This window comes from Eulemur rufifrons, chromosome 21, assembly GCF_041146395.1.
Source record: "Eulemur rufifrons isolate Redbay chromosome 21, OSU_ERuf_1, whole genome shotgun sequence".
In the NCBI taxonomy this organism is placed as follows: Eukaryota; Metazoa; Chordata; class Mammalia; order Primates; family Lemuridae; genus Eulemur; species Eulemur rufifrons.
In genome coordinates, this window is record NC_091003.1 from 466,318 (window position 1) to 486,394 (window position 20,077).

The 20,077-nt window shown below is 56.2% G+C and overlaps 2 protein-coding genes across 3 annotated transcripts in view; one reads left to right on the top strand and one right to left on the bottom strand.

Annotated features, from left to right (window-relative positions):
• ANKLE2 (ankyrin repeat and LEM domain containing 2) overlaps positions 1–10,177 on the top strand; it is a 29,179-nt gene extending 19,002 nt beyond the window's left edge. The window contains exons 10-13 of the mRNA XM_069497599.1: positions 783–973; positions 5,937–6,576; positions 7,573–7,704; positions 8,119–10,177. Of these exons, the coding sequence (XP_069353700.1) occupies positions 783–973; positions 5,937–6,576; positions 7,573–7,704; positions 8,119–8,341 (1,186 nt within the window). The 3' untranslated portion in view covers positions 8,342–10,177. The remainder of the gene's footprint in view (positions 1–782; positions 974–5,936; positions 6,577–7,572; positions 7,705–8,118) is intronic.
• Positions 10,178–11,010: 833 nt separating this feature from the next.
• On the bottom strand, positions 11,011–18,137 carry PGAM5 (PGAM family member 5, mitochondrial serine/threonine protein phosphatase). 2 transcript variants are annotated; one of them, XM_069496719.1, is made up of 6 exons: positions 17,915–18,137; positions 15,558–15,736; positions 14,310–14,435; positions 14,103–14,191; positions 13,768–13,901; positions 11,011–11,907 (listed from the first exon to the last, which is right to left on the bottom strand). In XM_069496719.1, the coding sequence occupies exons 1-6, from the start codon at positions 18,103–18,105 to the stop codon at positions 11,757–11,759; spliced, it is 870 nt and encodes a 289-aa protein (XP_069352820.1). In that variant the 5' UTR covers positions 18,106–18,137; the 3' UTR covers positions 11,011–11,756. The 2 variants fall into 2 exon arrangements, with proteins under 2 accessions (XP_069352820.1, XP_069352821.1); XM_069496720.1 differs by having other exon boundaries at positions 13,768–13,898; positions 17,915–18,105.
• Positions 18,138–20,077: the final 1,940 nt, after the last annotated feature.

Sequence of the window (20,077 nt, forward strand, 5' to 3'; positions counted from 1 at the left end):
GCTTGCTCCAGGTCTAAGTCCTTACACACACGGGACATGATGCAATTTGTGATGCAGAATTAAAACCTACAACAGTCCCTTCCCAGACCTTGGAGCAGCTGTGTAACATATTTCTAAGGGATCTTAATGTTTTGTGTAAGGTAGTGTATGAATGGATGTTTCCTTGGGAAAAAAAGAAAATCTAACATTCCGCCTCTGTTTAAAACACAAGAGGCAGGTGTGGCTAGAAACGTAAATGTTCTAAAAAGTCCCTGAAAAGAAAGTCTATAACCACAAAGCTGAATTATGTTTTAATCAAATAAAGTTTCATGGGATTGTTTAGAACCTTTTCTCAAAATGCATGCCCAGATTCAAGTTTACAACTTGAGCCTCAAAAAGACCTCTAAATTTTATGTGCACGGCCCAAACTGGCGTCACATGCCACTTCGTAGAGTTGTCCCGTGGAAATGAAAAAGTACGTCTGTCAGTGCAGCCCTGCCCTTTGACCTGTCGCCACGGAGGTCTGCTGGTGTGAGGCGTGTTTGGGCTGAGGTCTCCTTCAGGCTGTCACATGTGTGACAGCTCCTCACGGGAGCACCGCCGGGCCTCACCCTGTTAGGAAGAGTGCTGTTTTAGAAATTGCAAATTTCCTTAGCCCCAAATGTAGGATAAAATAAAATTATCACCAAGATTGCAGACATTGTTTTGGCACTTGGAGCATCAGTGGCTATTTTCTGTACAGTCAGTTCTCTGAGTATTTCTTCTGGTTTTTCACCTGGTTAATTGTGTTTTATTTCTTGCAGGGAGCTAGCTCATGAGCTGGGGTACCCCTGGGTTGAATACTGGGAATTTCTGGGCTGTTTTGTTGATCTGTCTTCCCAGGAGGGCCTGCAAAGACTAGAAGAGTATCTCACTCAGCAGGAAACGGGCAAAAAGGCTCATGGAGAAACAGGAGGAAAGAAAGCCTGCTGCAGAGACGGAGCCCGCACCTCTGGTACGGAGGGAGCACACGTCTGGGGTGCGGGTGTATGAAGCTCTGGTACGGAGGGAGCACACGTCTGGGGGTGCGGGTGTATGAAGCTCTGGTACGGAGGGAGCACACGTCTGGGGTGCAGGTGTGTGAAGCTCTGGTACGGAGGGAGCGCACGTCTGGGTGCAGGTGTATGAAGCTCTGGTATGGAGGGAGCGCACGTCTGGGTGCAGGTGTATGAAGCTCTGGTACGGAGGGAGCGCACGTCTGGGTGCAGGTGTATGAAGCTCTGGTACGGAGGGAGCACACGTCTGGGGTGCAGGTGTATGAAGCTCTGGTACGGAGGGAGCACACGTCTGGGGGTGCGGGTGTATGAAGCTCTGGTACGGAGGGAGCACACGTCTGGGGTGCGGGTGTATGAAGCTCTGGTACGGAGGGAGCACACGTCTGGGGTGCGGGTGTATGAAGCTCTGGTACGGAGGGAGCACACGTCTGGGGGTGCGGGTGTATGAAGCTCTGGTACGGAGGGAGCACACGTCTGGGGTGCGGGTGTATGAAGCTCTGGTACGGAGGGAGCACACGTCTGGGGTGCAGGTGTATGAAGCTCTGGTACGGAGGGAGCACACGTCTGGGGTGCGGGTGTATGAAGCTCTGGTACGGAGGGAGCACACGTCTGGGGTGCAGGTGTATGAAGCTCTGGTACGGAGGGAGCGCACGTCTGGGTGCAGGTGTATGAAGCTCTGGTACGGAGGGAGCGCACGTCTGGGTGCAGGTGTATGAAGCTCTGGTACGGAGGGAGCGCACGTCTGGGGGTGCGGGTGTATGAAGCTCTGGTACGGAGGGAGCGCACGTCTGGGTGCAGGTGTATGAAGCTCTGGTACGGAGGGAGCGCACGTCTGGGTGCAGGTGTATGAAGCTCTGGTACGGAGGGAGCGCACGTCTGGGGTGCGGGTGTATGAAGCTCTGGTACGGAGGGAGCACACGTCTGGGTGCAGGTGTATGAAGCTCTGGTATGGAGGGAGCGCACGTCTGGGGTGCAGGTGTATGAAGCTCTGGTACGGAGGGAGCACACGTCTGGGTGCAGGTGTATGAAGCTCTGGTACGGAGGGAGCACACGTCTGGGTGCAGGTGTATGAAGCTCTGGTATGGAGGGAGCACACGTCTGGGGTGCGGGTGTATGAAGCTCTGGTACGGAGGGAGCGCACGTCTGGGTGCAGGTGTATGAAGCTCTGGTACGGAGGGAGCGCACGTCTGGGGTGCGGGTGTATGAAGCTCTGGTACGGAGGGAGCGCACGTCTGGGGTGCAGGTGTATGAAGCTCTGGTACGGAGGGAGCGCACGTCTGGGGGTGCGGGTGTATGAAGCTCTGGTACGGAGGGAGCACACGTCTGGGGTGCAGGTGTATGAAGCTCTGGTATGGAGGGAGCACACGTCTGGGGTGCGGGTGTATGAAGCTCTGGTACGGAGGGAGCGCACGTCTGGGGGTGCGGGTGTATGAAGCTCTGGTACGGAGGGAGCGCACGTCTGGGGTGCAGGTGTATGAAGCTCTGGTACGGAGGGAGCACACGTCTGGGGTGCAGGTGTATGAAGCTCTGGTATGGAGGGAGCACACGTCTGGGGTGCGGGTGTATGAAGCTCTGGTACGGAGGGAGCGCACGTCTGGGGTGCGGGTGTATGAAGCTCTGGTACGGAGGGAGCACACGTCTGGGGTGCGGGTGTATGAAGCTCTGGTACGGAGGGAGCACACGTCTGGGGTGCGGGTGTATGAAGCTCTGGTACGGAGGGAGCACACGTCTGGGGTGCGGGTGTATGAAGCTCTGGTACGGAGGGAGCGCACGTCTGGGGTGCAGGTGTATGAAGCTCTGGTACGGAGGGAGCGCACGTCTGGGGTGCGGGTGTATGAAGCTCTGGTACGGAGGGAGCACACGTCTGGGGGTGCAGGTGTATGAAGCTCTGGTACGGAGGGAGCGCACGTCTGGGGGTGCGGGTGTATGAAGCTCTGGTACGGAGGGAGCACACGTCTGGGGTGCGGGTGTATGAAGCTCTGGTACGGAGGGAGCACACGTCTGGGGGTGCAGGTGTATGAAGCTCTGGTACGGAGGGAGCGCACGTCTGGGTGTGCGGGTGTATGAAGCTCTGGTACGGAGGGAGCGCACGTCTGGGGGTGCGGGTGTATGAAGCTCTGGTACGGAGGGAGCGCACGTCTGGGGTGCAGGTGTATGAAGCTCTGGTACGGAGGGAGCGCACGTCTGGGGTGCAGGTGTATGAAGCTCTGGTACGGAGGGAGCGCACGTCTGGGGGTGCGGGTGTATGAAGCTCTGGTACGGAGGGAGCACACGTCTGGGGTGCAGGTGTATGAAGCTCTGGTACGGAGGGAGCGCACGTCTGGGGGTGCGGGTGTATGAAGCTCTGGTATGGAGGGAGCACACGTCTGGGGTGCGGGTGTATGAAGCTCTGGTATGGAGGGAGCACACGTCTGGGGTGCGGGTGTATGAAGCTCTGGTACGGAGGGAGCGCACGTCTGGGTGCAGGTGTATGAAGCTCTGGTACGGAGGGAGCGCACGTCTGGGTGCAGGTGTATGAAGCTCTGGTACGGAGGGAGCGCACGTCTGGGTGCAGGTGTATGAAGCTCTGGTATGGAGGGAGCACACGTCTGGGGTGCGGGTGTATGAAGCTCTGGTATGGAGGGAGCACACGTCTGGGGTGCGGGTGTGTGAAGCTCTGGTATGGAGGGAGCGCACGTCTGGGGTGCGGGTGTGTGAAGCTCTGGTATGGAGGGAGCACACGTCTGGGGTGCGGGTGTGTGAAGCTCTGGTATGGAGGGAGCACACGTCTGGGGTGCGGGTGTATGAAGCTCTGGTACGGAGGGAGCACACGTCTGGGGTGCAGGTGTGTGAAGCTCTGGTACGGAGGGAGCACACGTCTGGGGGTGCAGGTGTGTGAAGCTCTGCTATGGAGGGAGCACACGTCTGGGGGTGCAGGTGTGTGAAGCTCTGGTATGGAGGGAGCGCACGTCTGGGTGCAGGTGTATGAAGCTCTGGTACGGAGGGAGCGCACGTCTGGGGTGCAGGTGTATGAAGCTCTGGTACGGAGGGAGCGCACGTGTGGGGTGCGGGTGTATGAAGCTCTGGTACGGAGGGAGCGCACGTCTGGGGTGCAGGTGTATGAAGCTCTGGTACGGAGGGAGCACACGTCTGGGGTGCAGGTGTATGAAGCTCTGGTACGGAGGGAGCGCACGTGTGGGGTGCGGGTGTATGAAGCTCTGGTACGGAGGGAGCGCACGTCTGGGTGCAGGTGTATGAAGCTCTGGTACGGAGGGAGCGCACGTCTGGGTGCAGGTGTATGAAGCTCTGGTACGGAGGGAGCGCACGTCTGGGGTGCAGGTGTATGAAGCTCTGGTACGGAGGGAGCGCACGTGTGGGGTGCGGGTGTATGAAGCTCTGGTACGGAGGGAGCACACGTCTGGGGTGCAGGTGTATGAAGCTCTGGTACGGAGGGAGCGCACGTCTGGGGGTGCAGGTGTATGAAGCTCTGGTACGGAGGGAGCACACGTCTGGGGTGCAGGTGTATGAAGCTCTGGTACGGAGGGAGCACACGTGTGGGGTGCGGGTGTATGAAGCTCTGGTACGGAGGGAGCACACGTCTGGGGTGCAGGTGTATGAAGCTCTGGTACGGAGGGAGCACACGTCTGGGGTGCAGGTGTATGAAGCTCTGGTACGGAGGGAGCGCACGTCTGGGGTGCGGGTGTGTGAAGCTCTGGTACGGAGGGAGCACACGTCTGGGGTGCAGGTGTATGAAGCTCTGGTACGGAGGGAGCACACGTCTGGGGTGCAGGTGTATGAAGCTCTGGTATGGAGGGAGCACACGTCTGGGGTGCGGGTGTGTGAAGCTCTGGTACGGAGGGAGCACACGTCTGGGGTGCAGGTGTATGAAGCTCTGGTACGGAGGGAGCACACGTCTGGGGTGCAGGTGTATGAAGCTCTGGTATGGAGGGAGCACACGTCTGGGGGTGCGGGTGTATGAAGCTCTGGTACGGAGGGAGCACACGTCTGGGGTGCGGGTGTGTGAAGCTCTGGTACGGAGGGAGCACACGTCTGGGTGCAGGTGTATGAAGCTCTGGTACGGAGGGAGCACACGTCTGGGGTGCAGGTGTATGAAGCTCTGGTACGGAGGGAGCACACGTCTGGGGTGCGGGTGTGTGAAGCTCTGGTACGGAGGGAGCGCACGTCTGGGGTGCGGGTGTATGAAGCTCTGGTACGGAGGGAGCGCACGTCTGGGGTGCGGGTGTATGAAGCTCTGGTACGGAGGGAGCGCACGTCGGCGGTGGGGGGTGTATTTGAAGACTGTGGTATCACTTCAAGCAGTATTTGCTATTTCTGGTTTTGTTTGCTAACTCAGTGGTGAGCAAAGCTTCGTCCTGTGCTGTTTTACAAACTCACAGTAGCTGGACTGCACTGGCTGGGGCTCTGTAGTATTTTAGCTCTGGCATATTTTCAGGGAGAGAACGAGGAGGGCCTCACACCAGAATCCTGGTGTGTATTTGTCAGAAACCAGGGTGCAAAGCGCTCAGAAGCACAAAGGCAGTGAATGGAACGACCATGATGTGGTTTGACTGCACAAAACTTTAACTCATGAAAACATTGACAACGTTAAAAAGAGAATATAAAGAGTAAGAAAAATGGCAGAAATACTCCAAAAGTGAAATGGGCAAAGGAGAAGAAATTATTCAAAGGAAATAAGTGTGCATCTCACTAGTAATAAAAAAAATCCACCTTTCAAACACAGTGAGGCACCACGGTAAAATCTCAGATGGGTGAGGAACCTTTATTTCTGCTTGCCCTGTTCCGAGGAGTAACAGCGATTTTCTGTCTTGAACTCTGAAGAGGGGGTTTTGAATTTGATTTGTTGCTGGGGTCGTGGGAATGTCTGACGTGCTCGAGGGGGACAGAACGCTCACGCCACTCACGTGCTCTCTGTCGTCCTCACAGGCGGTGGGAAGGCCTGCAGCAACTCCATCTCTGTGGGGGCCTTTCTAGACGAAGATGACAGAAGCTTGGAAGAAATTAAAAATCAGCAAAACCTAGCTCGAAATGCCAGCCAGCCCGCGCCCGGAGCTCCTGGACACGCAGCTTGCAGCCCCCTGCCCTCGGAGCCGAAGGCAGACTTGATAGAAGCCTCAGACCCGAACGGTCCCCGCGGCAGCAGAAATGGGTTTTGCAGTCCTCTGAGTCACGAGACGCTGGGCGGGAAGAGGCCCAAGTCCCCCGGCGAGGAAGAAGCATATCTGTCACCTGTCTCGGGTTTGAGTGCTGAGTTTGATAAACTGAATTTGCAAAATCTAGGAAGTCGCTTTTCCAAGGCACCAAATAAAAATATTATGAAAACTAAAGATAAGAAGACCCTGACTTCAAGAATGGACGCAGTAGAAAGTGACTCGTTGGCACCTCCTGCTGCAGACCAACCCAGAAATAACCAAAGACAGACAGACAGTGAAATGTCAGCTGGAATGGCCAAAATGTCCCTGGGTCCCAGCAGCCCCAGGCAGGAGACCTTGAGCGGGGGTGGCCCTCAGCCTCCGGCATCCGCCCCCACCAAGAGGGAGACCACCCAGAGGCTCTTCCTTTTTGGGTAGGTGTGTGCCGCCGTGTGCTCACACTCGGCACGGTTTCTGGTTCCTTTTAAACCCTCTCTTTTCCCAGTTTGATACGACATTCGCTTTTAGTTCCCATATCTGGTCTCTCGAGGGTGGGGCTTCTGAATGCTCCTTCAGGGACCTCTTCAGTTAGCCGGGGTGGGGGCGGATTCTAGTGTCTGCTGTTACCTGCTAGGGAAGCAAATGCTACCGGAACGACGGATCTATTCCAAGACTTCAGTTTGTTTTCGAGGAAAATCCATCTTGGGGACAGTCTCAGTACTGCAGGTGGTGGAAGTCCCCAGCCGGCTGGTGTTGAGTACCCCTAAAGGTGGAAATATGCAAACAATGTTTTTGTTTTGTTTTTTTTAGAGAGACAGGGTCTTGCTCTGTTACTCTGGCTGGAGTGCAGTGGTGTCATCATAGCTGATTGTAACCTCAAACTCCTAGGCTCAGGCCATCCTCCTGCCTCAGCCTCCTGAGTATCTGGGGCTACAGGCACGCGCCACCATGCCCTGCTGATTTTTCTATGTTTTATAGGAACAGGGTCTTGATATGTTGCCCAGGCTGGTCTCGAACTCCTGGCCTCAAGAGATCCTCCTGCCTCGGCCTCCCTAAGTGCTGGGATTACTGGCGAGAGCCACTGTGCCCAGCCCCTAAACCATATTTTAATAGCAGGGGTGGATCTTGCCGTGGTAGGAGACCTAAGCTGGCGTCCTGGTGTCTTTTCCCTGCCCCCTCCTGCACTCTGCTCACAGGGCAGTGCGTCCTCGTCCCGCTCCCCGGCCTGTGCGTCCCTGGCGGCAGGCGCTCTGAGTCCCGGCGATGGTTCAGTAGTTCCTGTGCTCAGGCCGGATGGATTCTCGCACACCATTTTGTTTGCACGCTGGGTTTTTAAGTTAAAATTGCAGTGATACTTTGGAAGTCTTTTTTTTGTTTGTCACCAAAGTTGTTTCTGCTTTTTCCTGAATCCCTTTTATTCTGCATTCTAGAGAGGAGCCGTCAAAACTAGATCGAGACGTGTTGGCGGCTCTGGAATGTGCAGACATCGACCCTCGCCAGTACCCGGCCGTCCACAGGTGGAGGAGCGCGGTGCTGTGCTACCCGCCCTCGGACAGGCAGAGGTATCCGCGGGACCCCGGGACCCGGCGTACTGGCAGGGGTGGCTGCTGGGAGGGGGCGTCTGGAGCGGTCACGTGAACACGTTAGTGGCTCTCCCGTGACGCTGGCAGTCCCACAGCCAGGCTCACACGTGTACTCCCGTGCCGGGGGTCCGTACACGCAGGACAGACCTGCAGTCGGGTGGGAGAGCAGCGTGTCTGCTGCGTGTCCCAGGGGTGGAGGCGGCCCGGGCGTGCGCTCAGGGTCCCCGGCAGTTCTCGTGGAAAATCCACGTGAGATTTAAAATTTCCCGGTGCCCGTGGTTCCGAGTTGAGAAGGCCGCTTCTCTGTCCGGGGCCGGGTGCCCGTGCCCGAGTGCCCTGCCTGCGCTCCCTGACTGCGCGGCTGCGCTGACAGACCTGCCTTGGTTTCCTCAGTTGGCCGAGCCCCGCGCTGAAGGGAAAGTTCCAGCCTCAGCCGCCGGATCTCGGGTGCCCTCCCAGCCGCAGTCCGGGGAGAAGCGGCCCTGCCGGAAGCAGCCCTGGAAGGCCCGGCCACGCCTCCTGCCGCCCCGGCCTGGGCAGCCCCGGGCGCCTCAGCCCCGCACACGGCAGCCACCTCCGCAGGGCCACGCGCCTGGCCGAGCTGGCCGCGCTGTAGGCTGGCGCTCGCTGCCGGGCACTCGCTTTGCTCTCCAGTTTCAAAGAAAGGGTAACATGTTTCCCGCTAAAATGTCACAAAAGATTATATTCTGATTAATTTATTTATCTTCACTTTGAAAGTGTAAGAATTTTAGAAAATGCAAGTGTTCTAAATAAAATTTAGATTTCTGGTATGTTGGAAGAAGTTAATGAAAGCGAACTCAGATACGAACTTCCTGTGAAATGTGGACGTGGTCAGTAGTGGTACCGACCTCCTAGGCGGCAGTCCCTGGGTCTGGGTGTGACAGGAGAGGGTGCCGAGGCCGATTACTGACAGCTGGCCGTGTGCTCCCCGGGCCCCTGAGCAAATGCCCGACTCGGAGGGCGCGGCTGAGCCGTTGGCACTGGCGTCGTGCCAGGGGCAGCCGTGTGTCAGCTTGCCTTTTCCCGGGGGCACCGCCCAGACTGCCTGGTACGTGGCGAGGCCGGAACCCCTCTAGGTTTGCCGGGGGCAGGAGATAGACGGCAGGGAGGCAGCGAACCTGGGGTGTGTCTCAGACCTGCAGCGATATTTATAATCTGGGTCATTAAAAACATTTAAATTATTGACCAGAAGATAAAAGTAGCTTTTCTCTTGGGAAAAGTCTAGCCATTGGGAGTTACGCAAACAGTCCCACAAAACTCACCAGCAATGATGAAAAAGTGTTTGCGTTTTGCACCAGCACTTGAGCTTTCAGGCTACGTTATTTAGTTGCCAATGTAGTGATGATAAAATAATCTGTAAATTGTTTCCTGTTTTTGAAATTTATTCTTAGGGTTTGCTGAGCATAAATGATTCTATGGCCGACCGTGGCAGATGTGGCCCTTATTGTAGAATTCATTCCAGTTGGGATTCCCTTTATCAAAGAGCATTGCTTCGCAGTCCAGAACCCGAGATCTGCGTCCTGTTTCTGTTCCTTGTGGTGCTTGTCGCCTTCCCCTGGGCCCTGCCCGCGGGGTCTGCGCGTGAGGACCAGGGCACAGAACACAGCGCCGGGTGCGGCAGGACTCCCAGGAAGCATTAACCTCGCTGAAGGCCGACTTCTTCCTGGGTGTCACAAACAACTGCTCACACACAAGCAGTATTTTGTGAACATTTCCAGTGTTTAATCCAAAAGGAAAAACTAGCAATGTTTTTGCTAACTTCAGTGCCTTTTGTAAATCATTCTTAATTTTCCTGAACTTGCTTTTTGAGAACATACAGTGATACTATGTAGGTGTAAGATTGTTCTTTGTTTGTAAAATTTCTGAACTTAAACTTATGTAAAAAAAAACTTATGTCAGCCGAGCACAGTGGTGCATACCTGTAGTCCCAGCTACTTGGGAGGCTGAGGCAGGAGGATCACTTGAGCCCAGGAGTTCTCAAGTCCAGCCTGGGCAACATAGCAAGACCCCATCTCTTAAAAAAAAAAAAAAAAAAAAGCTTATTTCTCTCAAGTGATAAGAGAGACAGGTCAGGAAAATTGGAATCAAGACTTAGATTTTACAATTCAAAAGTCTGTTTCACAGGGTGTTTTCATTTGCTGTGTAGCAGATAGGATCTAGGTGCAAGACAGAAATGACATTCCATTCTAAAAAGCAACAGCATTTTAAAAAGGCATCTTTGTTCTCAAAAGCAATCAGAATATGGATATTACAGTCACAGTGATGATGTTTTTTCTAGAATCTTACCATACTGTCATGTATATTATTGTAAATATTCAAATCGAAATTAAAATGGTGTTTCTGCCCTCATTTTACAGACTGCTGCTCCTATTTCCCAAGTTTCCGAGTTCCGCCTTTGCCTGTTTCTCCTCTGTCTGAGGCGGTGCCAGTCCCAGCGAACGCTGTCTCTGCTCTGCCTCAGAAAGCTCCTCTCACCTGTGCCCGGCGTGCTGGCCTTTTTAGTAAAATTTACAGCAGTATTTTGGTGAAACGGCACATTAATCGGAGCACTCAGATTTATTTTCTGTTTTTGCCTCTTTCTTTCCAGCAAACCCGCAGCTGCCGACGTTGGGCTGCGCTGCCTCAGTGCCCACGAGTGTGGCCTGGCGCCAGCCCAGGTCCCAACTCAGGGCTCAGGCTTCTCCTAGGTGCTGCCCCAGTTCGCCGAGGTCCAGTGTCAAGGACTTCGATGTGCGGGGGCTGGGATGCCACGGCTGTGACCTTGGGCGTCCTTGCCACCTGAGGTCAAAAGTGACCGTGCCAGCTGTCTGTGTGTTTTTGAAGTTGGCACAGTCTCTGGCTTGTAGAAACTAGTTCCAGAAAAAGGTGCATGGTTGCCGTGGCTGTTGGCTCTAGACAGCCATTCGTTAGGTCTGCTGTCGCGGTCTAGGGCGAGGAGAGGGCCCCAGGCCACTGGCGGGACGTCCTCCGAGCAGGACAGCCGGGCGGACACAGGCAAAGCCATCGGCCTGTGCAAGAGCTTTCTGGCAACACCACTCCTGTCTGTCACCCTGCACGGGTTTCCTGTTTTCTTTAATGACAGTCACAATTAGTACTTTTTAAAAACCAGTAAAATTTTATTGTGTGTCTATTTCCAAAGTGGACAGAGAAATAGATCGGATATCCCAGTTAGTTCAATTGCTTGCGGAAAATGTTCATAACCACTTCCTAGAAATTGTACTGTTTTTCCTAAATGAACAGAATATTTGACATAGATACATCATGTTTAAATATTTTAATCCATAAGCATTAAAGATTACCTAGAGGCAAACTAAGATTAAGCTGTGAGTCTGGGATAGTTTGTTGAAAGGGGACACCCCCTCCTGGGCTGTCACCAGCCTGCACCTCCCTGGGGACCCACACAAAGGTCACGGTCACGCCACCTCCACAGATTTGTCTCGTGTCCCCCGCCCCCGGTCCAAGTTCATCTGTGTGGCTGGTAAGTCCTTGTGCCCCGGAGTCCTAGTAAAGTGGGGGGTCAGACCCAGCAGGTCAGGGATCTGTAGCTTTGGGGGGAGAAATTGGTTTTCAAAGCAAGAACCCAGAGAAGGAAAATCCTTAATTGACAAGTACTTAAGTGACAAAGGGTTTTAAGAAACAAGAATGTATGAAGTGAAATGAGCAGTGAGCAGACCCTGGTGCCTGACAGGTTCCTGACGGGAGCCCTGGGGTTGCCCCGAGCCCAGGCCTGGCCCTGCCTGAGGTTTCGCCCCCCAGGGTCACCCTGGCAGGTCGCAGGAAGGTAGGAAACCATGCAGAGAGGCCAGGCTGTCTGATCCAAATCTTTGCCTTTGCAGCCTGGGCCAGAAATAAGTACCCAAATGCAGCATTTTAGATATTTCTGCTTTTCTGCCGGCCTCTTCCTCAGAAGCAACACGTAACTGCAGCGCGGCCTGTACGGGGAAGACGGAAGGAAGCCGGCCAGAGCCAGGTCTCGAGCTGAGGCGGAGGGTGGGGCGGGCGGACGGCCCTCAGGACCGGGTGATCTTGTCGGGGGGCATGAACCCGGTGTCACCAAGGGTCCTGAGCGCCACTCGGCCGTTGGGTCGGATCACCAGGTGGGTGATGCTGCCGTTGTTGAGGGAGAGGCGGAGCCAGCCTTCCGGAGGAAACTGCAGCGCTCTGGGAGGGGGGAGAGAACACGCTGGAGCAGGGGGCTCGCTCCTAAGGCGGGCCGCGGCAGGGGACGCCCCGCCCCGCTCGCAGACAGGGCTGGGGTCTCGGAGCACACTCGGGGGGCCCACGCCGGCTAAGTCTTCCCTGTCTTCCGGCCTGGGGGTCAGCAGGGGAAAGAGCTGCCCGGATCGATGGCAACTGACCCATCAAATAAGGGACCTGCCCCGCTCTGGGACCGAGCCCAGCGCAAGATCTGCGTGTGAGTCAGAAACACGTGGGTTCTCACAAGCGCACGCAGGTTAACTCCTGCTTCTCCTGTAACGGCGGGAGGGCAGGCAAACGGCACAACAGACCCGCTCCGAGAAGCTCCGTAGCTGCTCCCCAGGAAGGGACAGTAGTGACCCACGGCCCCTGGCGATGACCCACGGCCCCTGGCGATGACCCACGGCCCCTGGCGATCTTCAAGCTCCTAAAGCGCCTTTTAGGCACAGTCGGTACTTGCTGAGCAGCTCAGCGCTGCCCCCACCTCCCGGGTCGCGGCCCCCCAGTGTCCCGCTGTCTCCCCGGCTCTGCCCCACGGCACGGGTCCCTGGGCGGAGCAGCACAGAGGACTGTCACATGCCAGCTGGTGACCGTCCGGCACAGGTGAGCTCTACTCCCAAGTTCCCGATGACTTCTGGTGGGTTGTCAGCGCTGGTGTCACCTCCAAGTGACTGTCACGGAACACGCACTAACACGTTCATGTGAGTGCAGGAATCACCCACACGGCCCGTTCACGGGCACACGAGGACGTGACTGGGGCAGGTCAGGGCAAGCGCTGTGGCCGAGACCAGGCCTCCCTCCCACCAGCAGCTTGAGAATCCGGCTCCCACATCCGCGTTTCTGGGGGCCGCTGCCCTCCAGACCACGGCGCCCCACCACCCCTGGGCGTCCTGCCAGGACCACGACCGACTGACACCTGCGGGGAAGTCGCCATCCACAGCCCTGGGGACGGGCCCACAGGACACGCAGGCAGAGACCCAGGTCCTGGCTTCGGACAGTGTCACCGCCCGGTTCTGTCCGGTCCTGCCGCCAGCTGTGTCCTCACGAGAGGAGAAACCCTCCACTACTGAAGCCCAGGCACCGTCTAGGGGCCTGTGGGGACGACTGGCATTTAGTGCGGTTTGGCCAATCCTCTTGCCTGTTTCCAACTCACAAGCGTATAAACCGGCCTGCCGCCCAGGGGCCTCTGTGACGTGGCTGGTTCAGGGCTGTGGCAGGGAAAATACAACCTGAGCCTGGAACGTTCCGTGGTGCCAGAGTGGGAGCCCCTTGAAGGAGCAGCCTGCGCAGCCCAGGGAGCAAAGAGCGTCCCCGCGCCTGCGCCGCAGACACAAGGACGGCACCTACAGAGGCGGGACCCGGGACACACAGGGTCACCGTGAGACAGACACCAGAGCGATGGCTTTCCAGCCGGACACGGCGGTGCCGAAAGCAGCCCACGTAAGTCTGAAGTCGGATGTTTGTCAAGTGTGACAAGTCCAGCACGCACCACCTACCCCAGGTCACCACGGTGACCCGCCAGCGTCAGGTACCTCAACTGTCTGCACCGATCTGCCCCCAAACACGTAATCGTGAGAACCCCAGATGACTGACTGGGACTCGTCAAGAGGGTCCCGGTTACGAAAGACGAGACTGAGGACCCCCACGGGCCGGTGGAGCCCAGGGACAGGGACCACGGGCCCAGGCCCCGAGGCAGCTGGTGGGTGGCCAGGTGTCAGCTGCGGGGAAGCGGGTGGAGGGCACCCGCCCACCCTGTCCTGTTCCTGCTACTTTCCGCTACGTCTGAGACTGTTTCAGGCCGAGCACAGCCCGGCCGGCCCCCACCTGCACACGATGTAGCGGATGACGTTGGCGTGACATATGAAGATCTCGTAACTGTCCTCCTCCTGCTTGGCATCCGCCCGGTGGATGTAGTTCCGGAAGGCGGCCTCGATCCGGGCTCCGTCTTCGTAATACTGCTGGGGGCCGAGTCAGGAGTCGTCGGTGTGCACGCAGGCACCGCCACTGCCCGGGGGACAGCCGGGCACACAGGCAGAGGGGTCGGGGGCAGAGGGGCACACGGGCAGAGGGGTCGGGGGCAGAGGGGCGGGGGGCCAACGGGTCGGGGGCAGAGGGGCGGGGGCCGAGGGGCGGGGGCCGCGCCGGGGAGGTGTTCTCACCACAGCTTCTGGCTTCCAGTGGGACACGGGCGGGTCCGGCTCGATGGGGGCTCCCTCCCGCAGCAGGTCCGTGCTGACCTTGCAGACGCCTGGGGAGAAGCACAGGGACGCCTGGCGTTGCCGTCACGCGCACGGCTGGCGTCTCCAGGGAGCTGCTCTGTGGCCTGCGCCGCGCTTAACGCTCAGGCCCCGACGCAGAGCACTCACCTGGCAGGTGTCTGCCGATGATGTCGGTGGTCTCCACGGCCCGGGTCATGGAGGAGTGGACGATCCTGGTAAACTTCAACCCCAGGCTTGCGAGCCGGAGCCCAGTGAGTTCCGCCTGCTCACGACCTTGAAGGCGAAACACACCTTGGACCACCTGTGCCCGGATCCCTCCTTCCCTGCACAGGGAGCGACACCCGAGCAAGCACCACGCACCACCCTGCGTCCCTGCCCTCGTGGGGCGCGTCCCTGCCCTCGTGGGGCCAGGCACCCAGTGAGCACCCAGTGAGCCAGAGCACAAGACGATCCAGCTGTTTTCGACCCCCACGTGGAAAACACACATCTGATTCCATCAACAATGACCAGACCTGATGACTGTCCCCTGCTCACCACGCTGGGCCCCTCGCACCGTTCCTGCTCGACTGTGTGACCGACCCACTGGCCACGTGAGATCACAGGCGTCAGTTCTTAAAACTGAACATCTCAGTGTTACCAGGTGGAGACTGGAAGCACGTGCAGATGTGTTTTCTCACATGCTTTAGCAGCTGGTTGAAAATGCCCCCAGGAAGTCAGTTTCCTTTGCATGTGGTGACATCTGCTACCTGCGTCACCTTCCACCTGGGCACAGGAGCCAGAGCAGCTCTGCAGGGGAGGGGCAGCGTCTGCTGGAGCTCAGGCCCTTTGGCCAGATACGTGCACGAGTGGGCAAGATCCCATTTAAACATTTACGCTGGACCTCACACCACCCTGCATTTCCTTCCCCAGGGATTTCTCCCACAGACCCGCGCACGGGCACAGAGACATTCCTGGCAGCCCTGGTCACAGCCCCAAGAAACCGGCAACCACAGGTCTGCCCGGGACAGCTGGGACTTCCTGCTGTCTTGTCTGTTCGACAGGACCTCACGGTGCAAAGGCCAAGCAGATCTGTAGGTGCTGAATGGAAGGATCCTCAGCAGCAACTTAAGTCAAGAAAAATGCAGCGCGAGAGGCGTGCAGCCGTCAGCGGACCCAGGGGCAGTACGAGGCCCCTGCTAGAACACACACTGAACTGCATCGCTCGCAAGCAAGGCCAGTCGCAACAGTTTTTAAAAGCGAAGGACATTTCTAAAAGCCTGTCTCCTGTCCAAGTTCAGCTGACCGTCACTGATAATGCCAATGTCTCTGACCCAGGTTCAAGGAGGCCCAATGCCTCGTGCACCTTCGAGAAGGATGGCCAACGGGGGCCGGCGGGGCATCGAGCCCGTCACATACCCAGTGGGGTCAGCGTGCGGTCCTTTTCCAGGGAGCCGTCCACGTGGTACTGGGAGTGCCTGATGAGGAAGATGTGCCGCGTGGCCTTGGCTTTGCAGTGGTCAAGCCTGGAAGCCAGTTCTTCTTCTCCAGACTCCACGTTCCTCTTCCGCACGTTCATCAGAGACAAGGGTTCTCGCCTAATGTTGAAACACAAGATGGTATGTCCTTGTGACCTCTGTTCCCAGGTCACCTTCAAGTATTTCTGATAAGATGGTATTTCCAAATCGTCAGACTGATTGGGAAGAGCTCGGGGGAGAGGCCAGGGCCCTCGGCACTGCCCTGGAGACCAGCCTCTCAGAGCACGCTCCACTCTGTACCCCGACAGCCAGCTCCAGGCCTGTTTTGGGTGACACAGGGGTGAGCAAGACAGACAGGTGAAGCCCTGTGCAACTTAGTCCCAGCGAGGAGTAGCAGACAATCAGCAGACAACCCGGAACAGCATCAAGCACGTGGGGAACAAAACCAGGTGACAGGATAGAGCGGTGGTGGGAGGGAAGTGTCCACAGGGTGGCCAGAACCGTCTCTCCGACGGGGACATTTCAGCAGGCCCTAGAACCGCATTGTCCACAGTAGCCGCTAGCTATGTGGCTGTTTGGATTCAACATAATTAAAATTAAATAAAACTAGAGCTCCATTTCCTCAGTCACACTAAACACATTTAAATGCCCACTTGGGGTAGTGGCTACTGCGTCGGACGGCAGGAAAGAAACATTCCCGTTATCAGAGTCCTATTCCAGAGCTGCGGGACGTGAAGGAACCCAGGTCAGGAGAGGCCAGGCCGGTTTCTGGTGGCTCACAGAGCTGAAGCCAGTAAGTTAAATGTGGCAGAGAATGGGACGAGCACAAGTGGAACCTGCCAGGATTTGCTTAGCTGAGACAATGGTGGAAGAGGAAGTTCTGGAAAGGCGTAATGGTGCCTCAGGGGTTATTTGGGCCGTGCTGACCTGGGGCGCCCGCCTGTTCCACCACACTGGCATGTCTGGAGGGCCCAGAGAAAACATTTGGGAGCTACAGTCCCAGAGGCAGGTATCCACGGACTACCTGAAGCCCCAGAAAAGCCTGGAGGTTTAACCAGATGAGGCTCTGGAACTTTCTAGCATGGACCTATGGCATACAAGAGGAAAAGTGCTCCTTTTCCGGCACCTTCCTGCAGTGGCCCGTGCCTTCTGTCTGTCATGAGTTCGTCCTCACCCCACGAGGTTCAGTTCTCTTCTCCCAGCGTCCCCCGGTCATAAATCTGGACATGACATGCAAACACAAACATTGGCTTAAATCAGGTGACACTGGATTCAACCGTTGGTTCTACTTCAAGCAAGTTCTTTAACCCCGGAGTGAATCTGGCTCCTTAAAAAGGCCTAAGAAATTCAGAAGGTACTGATTTCTAAAAAAGAGAATATGACTCCAGTCTGTCCAGAGAAAAACATCAGACAATGCCAGTTGACGGACCTGCTACAAAACACCTGACCAGGACTCCTCAAAACAGTCACGATCATCAAAACAAGAAAAGTCTGAGAAACTGCCACGGCCAAAAGGAGCCGAAGGAGACAGGAAGACTAATTGTCATGTGGGATCCTGGAACAAAGGACATTAAGTAAAAACCAATTTTTAAAAATCACAATGAAGCATGAACTTTAGTTAATAATACTGTATCAATATGGGTTCATTAATTGTGACAAACACACCATACCTGATGTAAGATGTTAATAATAAATTACGTGTAGGGTATAAAGGGACTCTATTTTCTTTGCAATTTTTCTGTAAAGTTTATTTTTTAAAAAATTGAAGGTGAAAAAACATATCTATGAAGCTCCTGATACAACTGTAGTAACAAGTATTATGAATAGTTCTGTGCCCAAAATCTCACGCTATCAAGCGCAGGAAGGACCGTCCCACAATGACCGCTTCCCACCTCCAGGACCGCCCTATCCGATAGAAGCAGAAGGCCAGCAACAGACGGGATTTAAATGTTCTAGTAGCAACATTAAAAAAGAGAAACAGGTGAAATTTCAACATCACACTTTATTTAATCCAATATGCCAAATATACTATCATCTCAACACACAGTGAATATTAAAAACGCGCACTGCTTTTTCTTTAACGTGAAATAAAACTAAGGCTACGCTTCCGCATTCACACGCGCCATTTGCAAACGTTCAGTCACCACCTGTGGCCGCCGCGCGACCCGAGACGCGAGTTGCCAGCCCGGCCCCGTCGGCCCCGCCGCCCGGAGCGCCCCGGGCACGGCCCCGCCCGCCCCGCCGGTCCCCCGCCCCTGGGAACCGAGACCCGAGAGCGCGCCCCGGGCAGAGGCGCACCTGTCCCAGTTGGGGTCCCAGACGCCGGGCCCCGGCCGCGCGCCCCCCGCCCACGCCGGCGGCTCGGCCGCGCGCGGCTCCGCGTCCCCGCCCGCGCGCGGCTTCCCCACCGCCACGGCCGAGAAGAGCACGGCGGCCGAGCCCCCGGCCAGCCCGCAGGCCGCCAGCTGCAGCACCTGCCGGAACGCCATGCCGCCCGCTCCGCGCCGGCCCGCGCAGGCGCTCTCGGCCCGGACGGCGCGCCGCGAGGGACAAGGCGAGAGCCGCTTCCGGCGGGCCTGGCGGAAGTCCCGCCTACCGGGCCGCAGGGGCGCTCGGAGCTCCCGGCCACGCCTGCCGGAGGGAAGGCGGAGCTGGGCGCCGCTCGCGGCGGGTTCTCGAGGGTTCGCGGACTCCTCTTCGCCGAGACCCTCCCTCGACGTCTGCAGAAGACCCTGGAGTCGGATCGTCCGCTCCTGCCAGCCCTGGGGACTCCCGGAGCTTCCCGCCGTGGCACAGGTGGGGCCGGCGTCCGGGCGGGGCGGCGGCGGGAGCGAGGCGGACTCCTGGGACGGCGGCGTCGGGCTGCGCGGGCGCCCGCGGTGGGCAGGCTGCGCCGGGGGAGCCCAAGGGAGCCCGAGGGAGGTGGCGGCTGCTGAGAAACGCAGAGGAAGGACCCGCAGGGTCTTGCAGGTAAGAACTTGGGGCTTCAGGTGAACTACAAAACTTCTAGAAGGTTTTTGTTTTTTAAAAAATTCTTTATTGTGGTAGAGCACATAGAGTTTACCATCCTAACCATTTCTAAGAGTTGGTCCGGCCGCTTTAGGTACATTGATGTCGTCCTGCAGCCGCCACCGTGTATCTCAGAACCTTTTCATCTTCCCGAACTGAAATTTTGTCCGCATTAAACGGTAACTCCCTATTCCCCTCTGTTCCTGGCTCGCCGTTTTACTTTCTATTAGTTCAGCTGCTCTAGGGACTTCATACAAGTGAAATCGCACTTAGCATAATGTCCTCGAAGTTCCATGTTACAGCCTGTGTCGGCGTTTCCTTTTAAGGTGCATGATACCGCACCGGACGGACAGACGACATTCTGTTTCTCCATTCACCCGCCGTCGGGCACTTGGGTTATTTCCACCTTCTGGCTGTGGTGACTGAAGCTGGTGTGAGCGTCGGTGTGCAAATACCTCTTTGAGACCCTGCCTTAAATCCTTGGGTCTGTACCCAGAAGTGAGACTGCTGGACTAGATCTGCCCATTTTTAAGTTGGAAAGTGACATGATATAATTTGCATTTTTACAAAACCACTTTGAAGAATTAATCTTTTCCCCAGAAATACCCACACCTCTGCTTAAACTTGGTGTCTTGAACCCATACATTTAGGTCTGCTTCTTCTGCGGGTTGTTTACTGAAATATAATACTAAAAAGATTTTTTTTTAAATTTTAATCTTTTAAAAAGACAAATCTGCAAGGCCATAATTGAATTCATGAGAAAAGACTACAGCAGAGAAGTTAGTTAACAAAATTTTGAAAAGCTGGAATTCAGATCTTTATGTACCTGAGAAAACCGAACACCACTTGCCTACGTGGAAGGAAACCAAGAAGCAAGTGAATCTAGAAGAGTCTTGGGCAGGGGTGGGGGACCTGCCGCCTGGAGGCCACATTGGAAACACACTCTCTTCTAGGCGAGCGAACGCTGTGTGAGCCATTATGGGATAGCGCACGCCCTACATTTTAAAGAGAGAAACCCCTTTTTTTCTGTCTCAAGAGACTGTTTCTCTTTCCTGGAGTCCTTCAGTTCCCACCTCGTTGCAGTCAAAGTTTCCGTGTCAGCTGTGCTTGGGGAAAGCCAGCCCTCGGGCAGCGCACTGTGGATTCTGGCTCGTATCACTCGGGGCGGTTTCCTAGACTTTATGGGTTCGTTTTGTTCAGATATAATTAAGATACGATTTGGTCAAGGCACTGAGACCTGAGTGTAGGGCAAAGTGCTTGCTCAGAACTATTTCCAGCTCACCTAACCACTCACAGATACCTGTTTTCCACATTACTTGTGAGTGTTCACCCGGGGGACTGAAAAGTCCTGCGCCTCCGCCTTCCCGTGGGCCGATAGCACTCGGTACATGTGTGTCAAACGAACTTGAGTGAACGCAGACTGCGGCCAGCCAGGTAACGCCAGGAATTCAC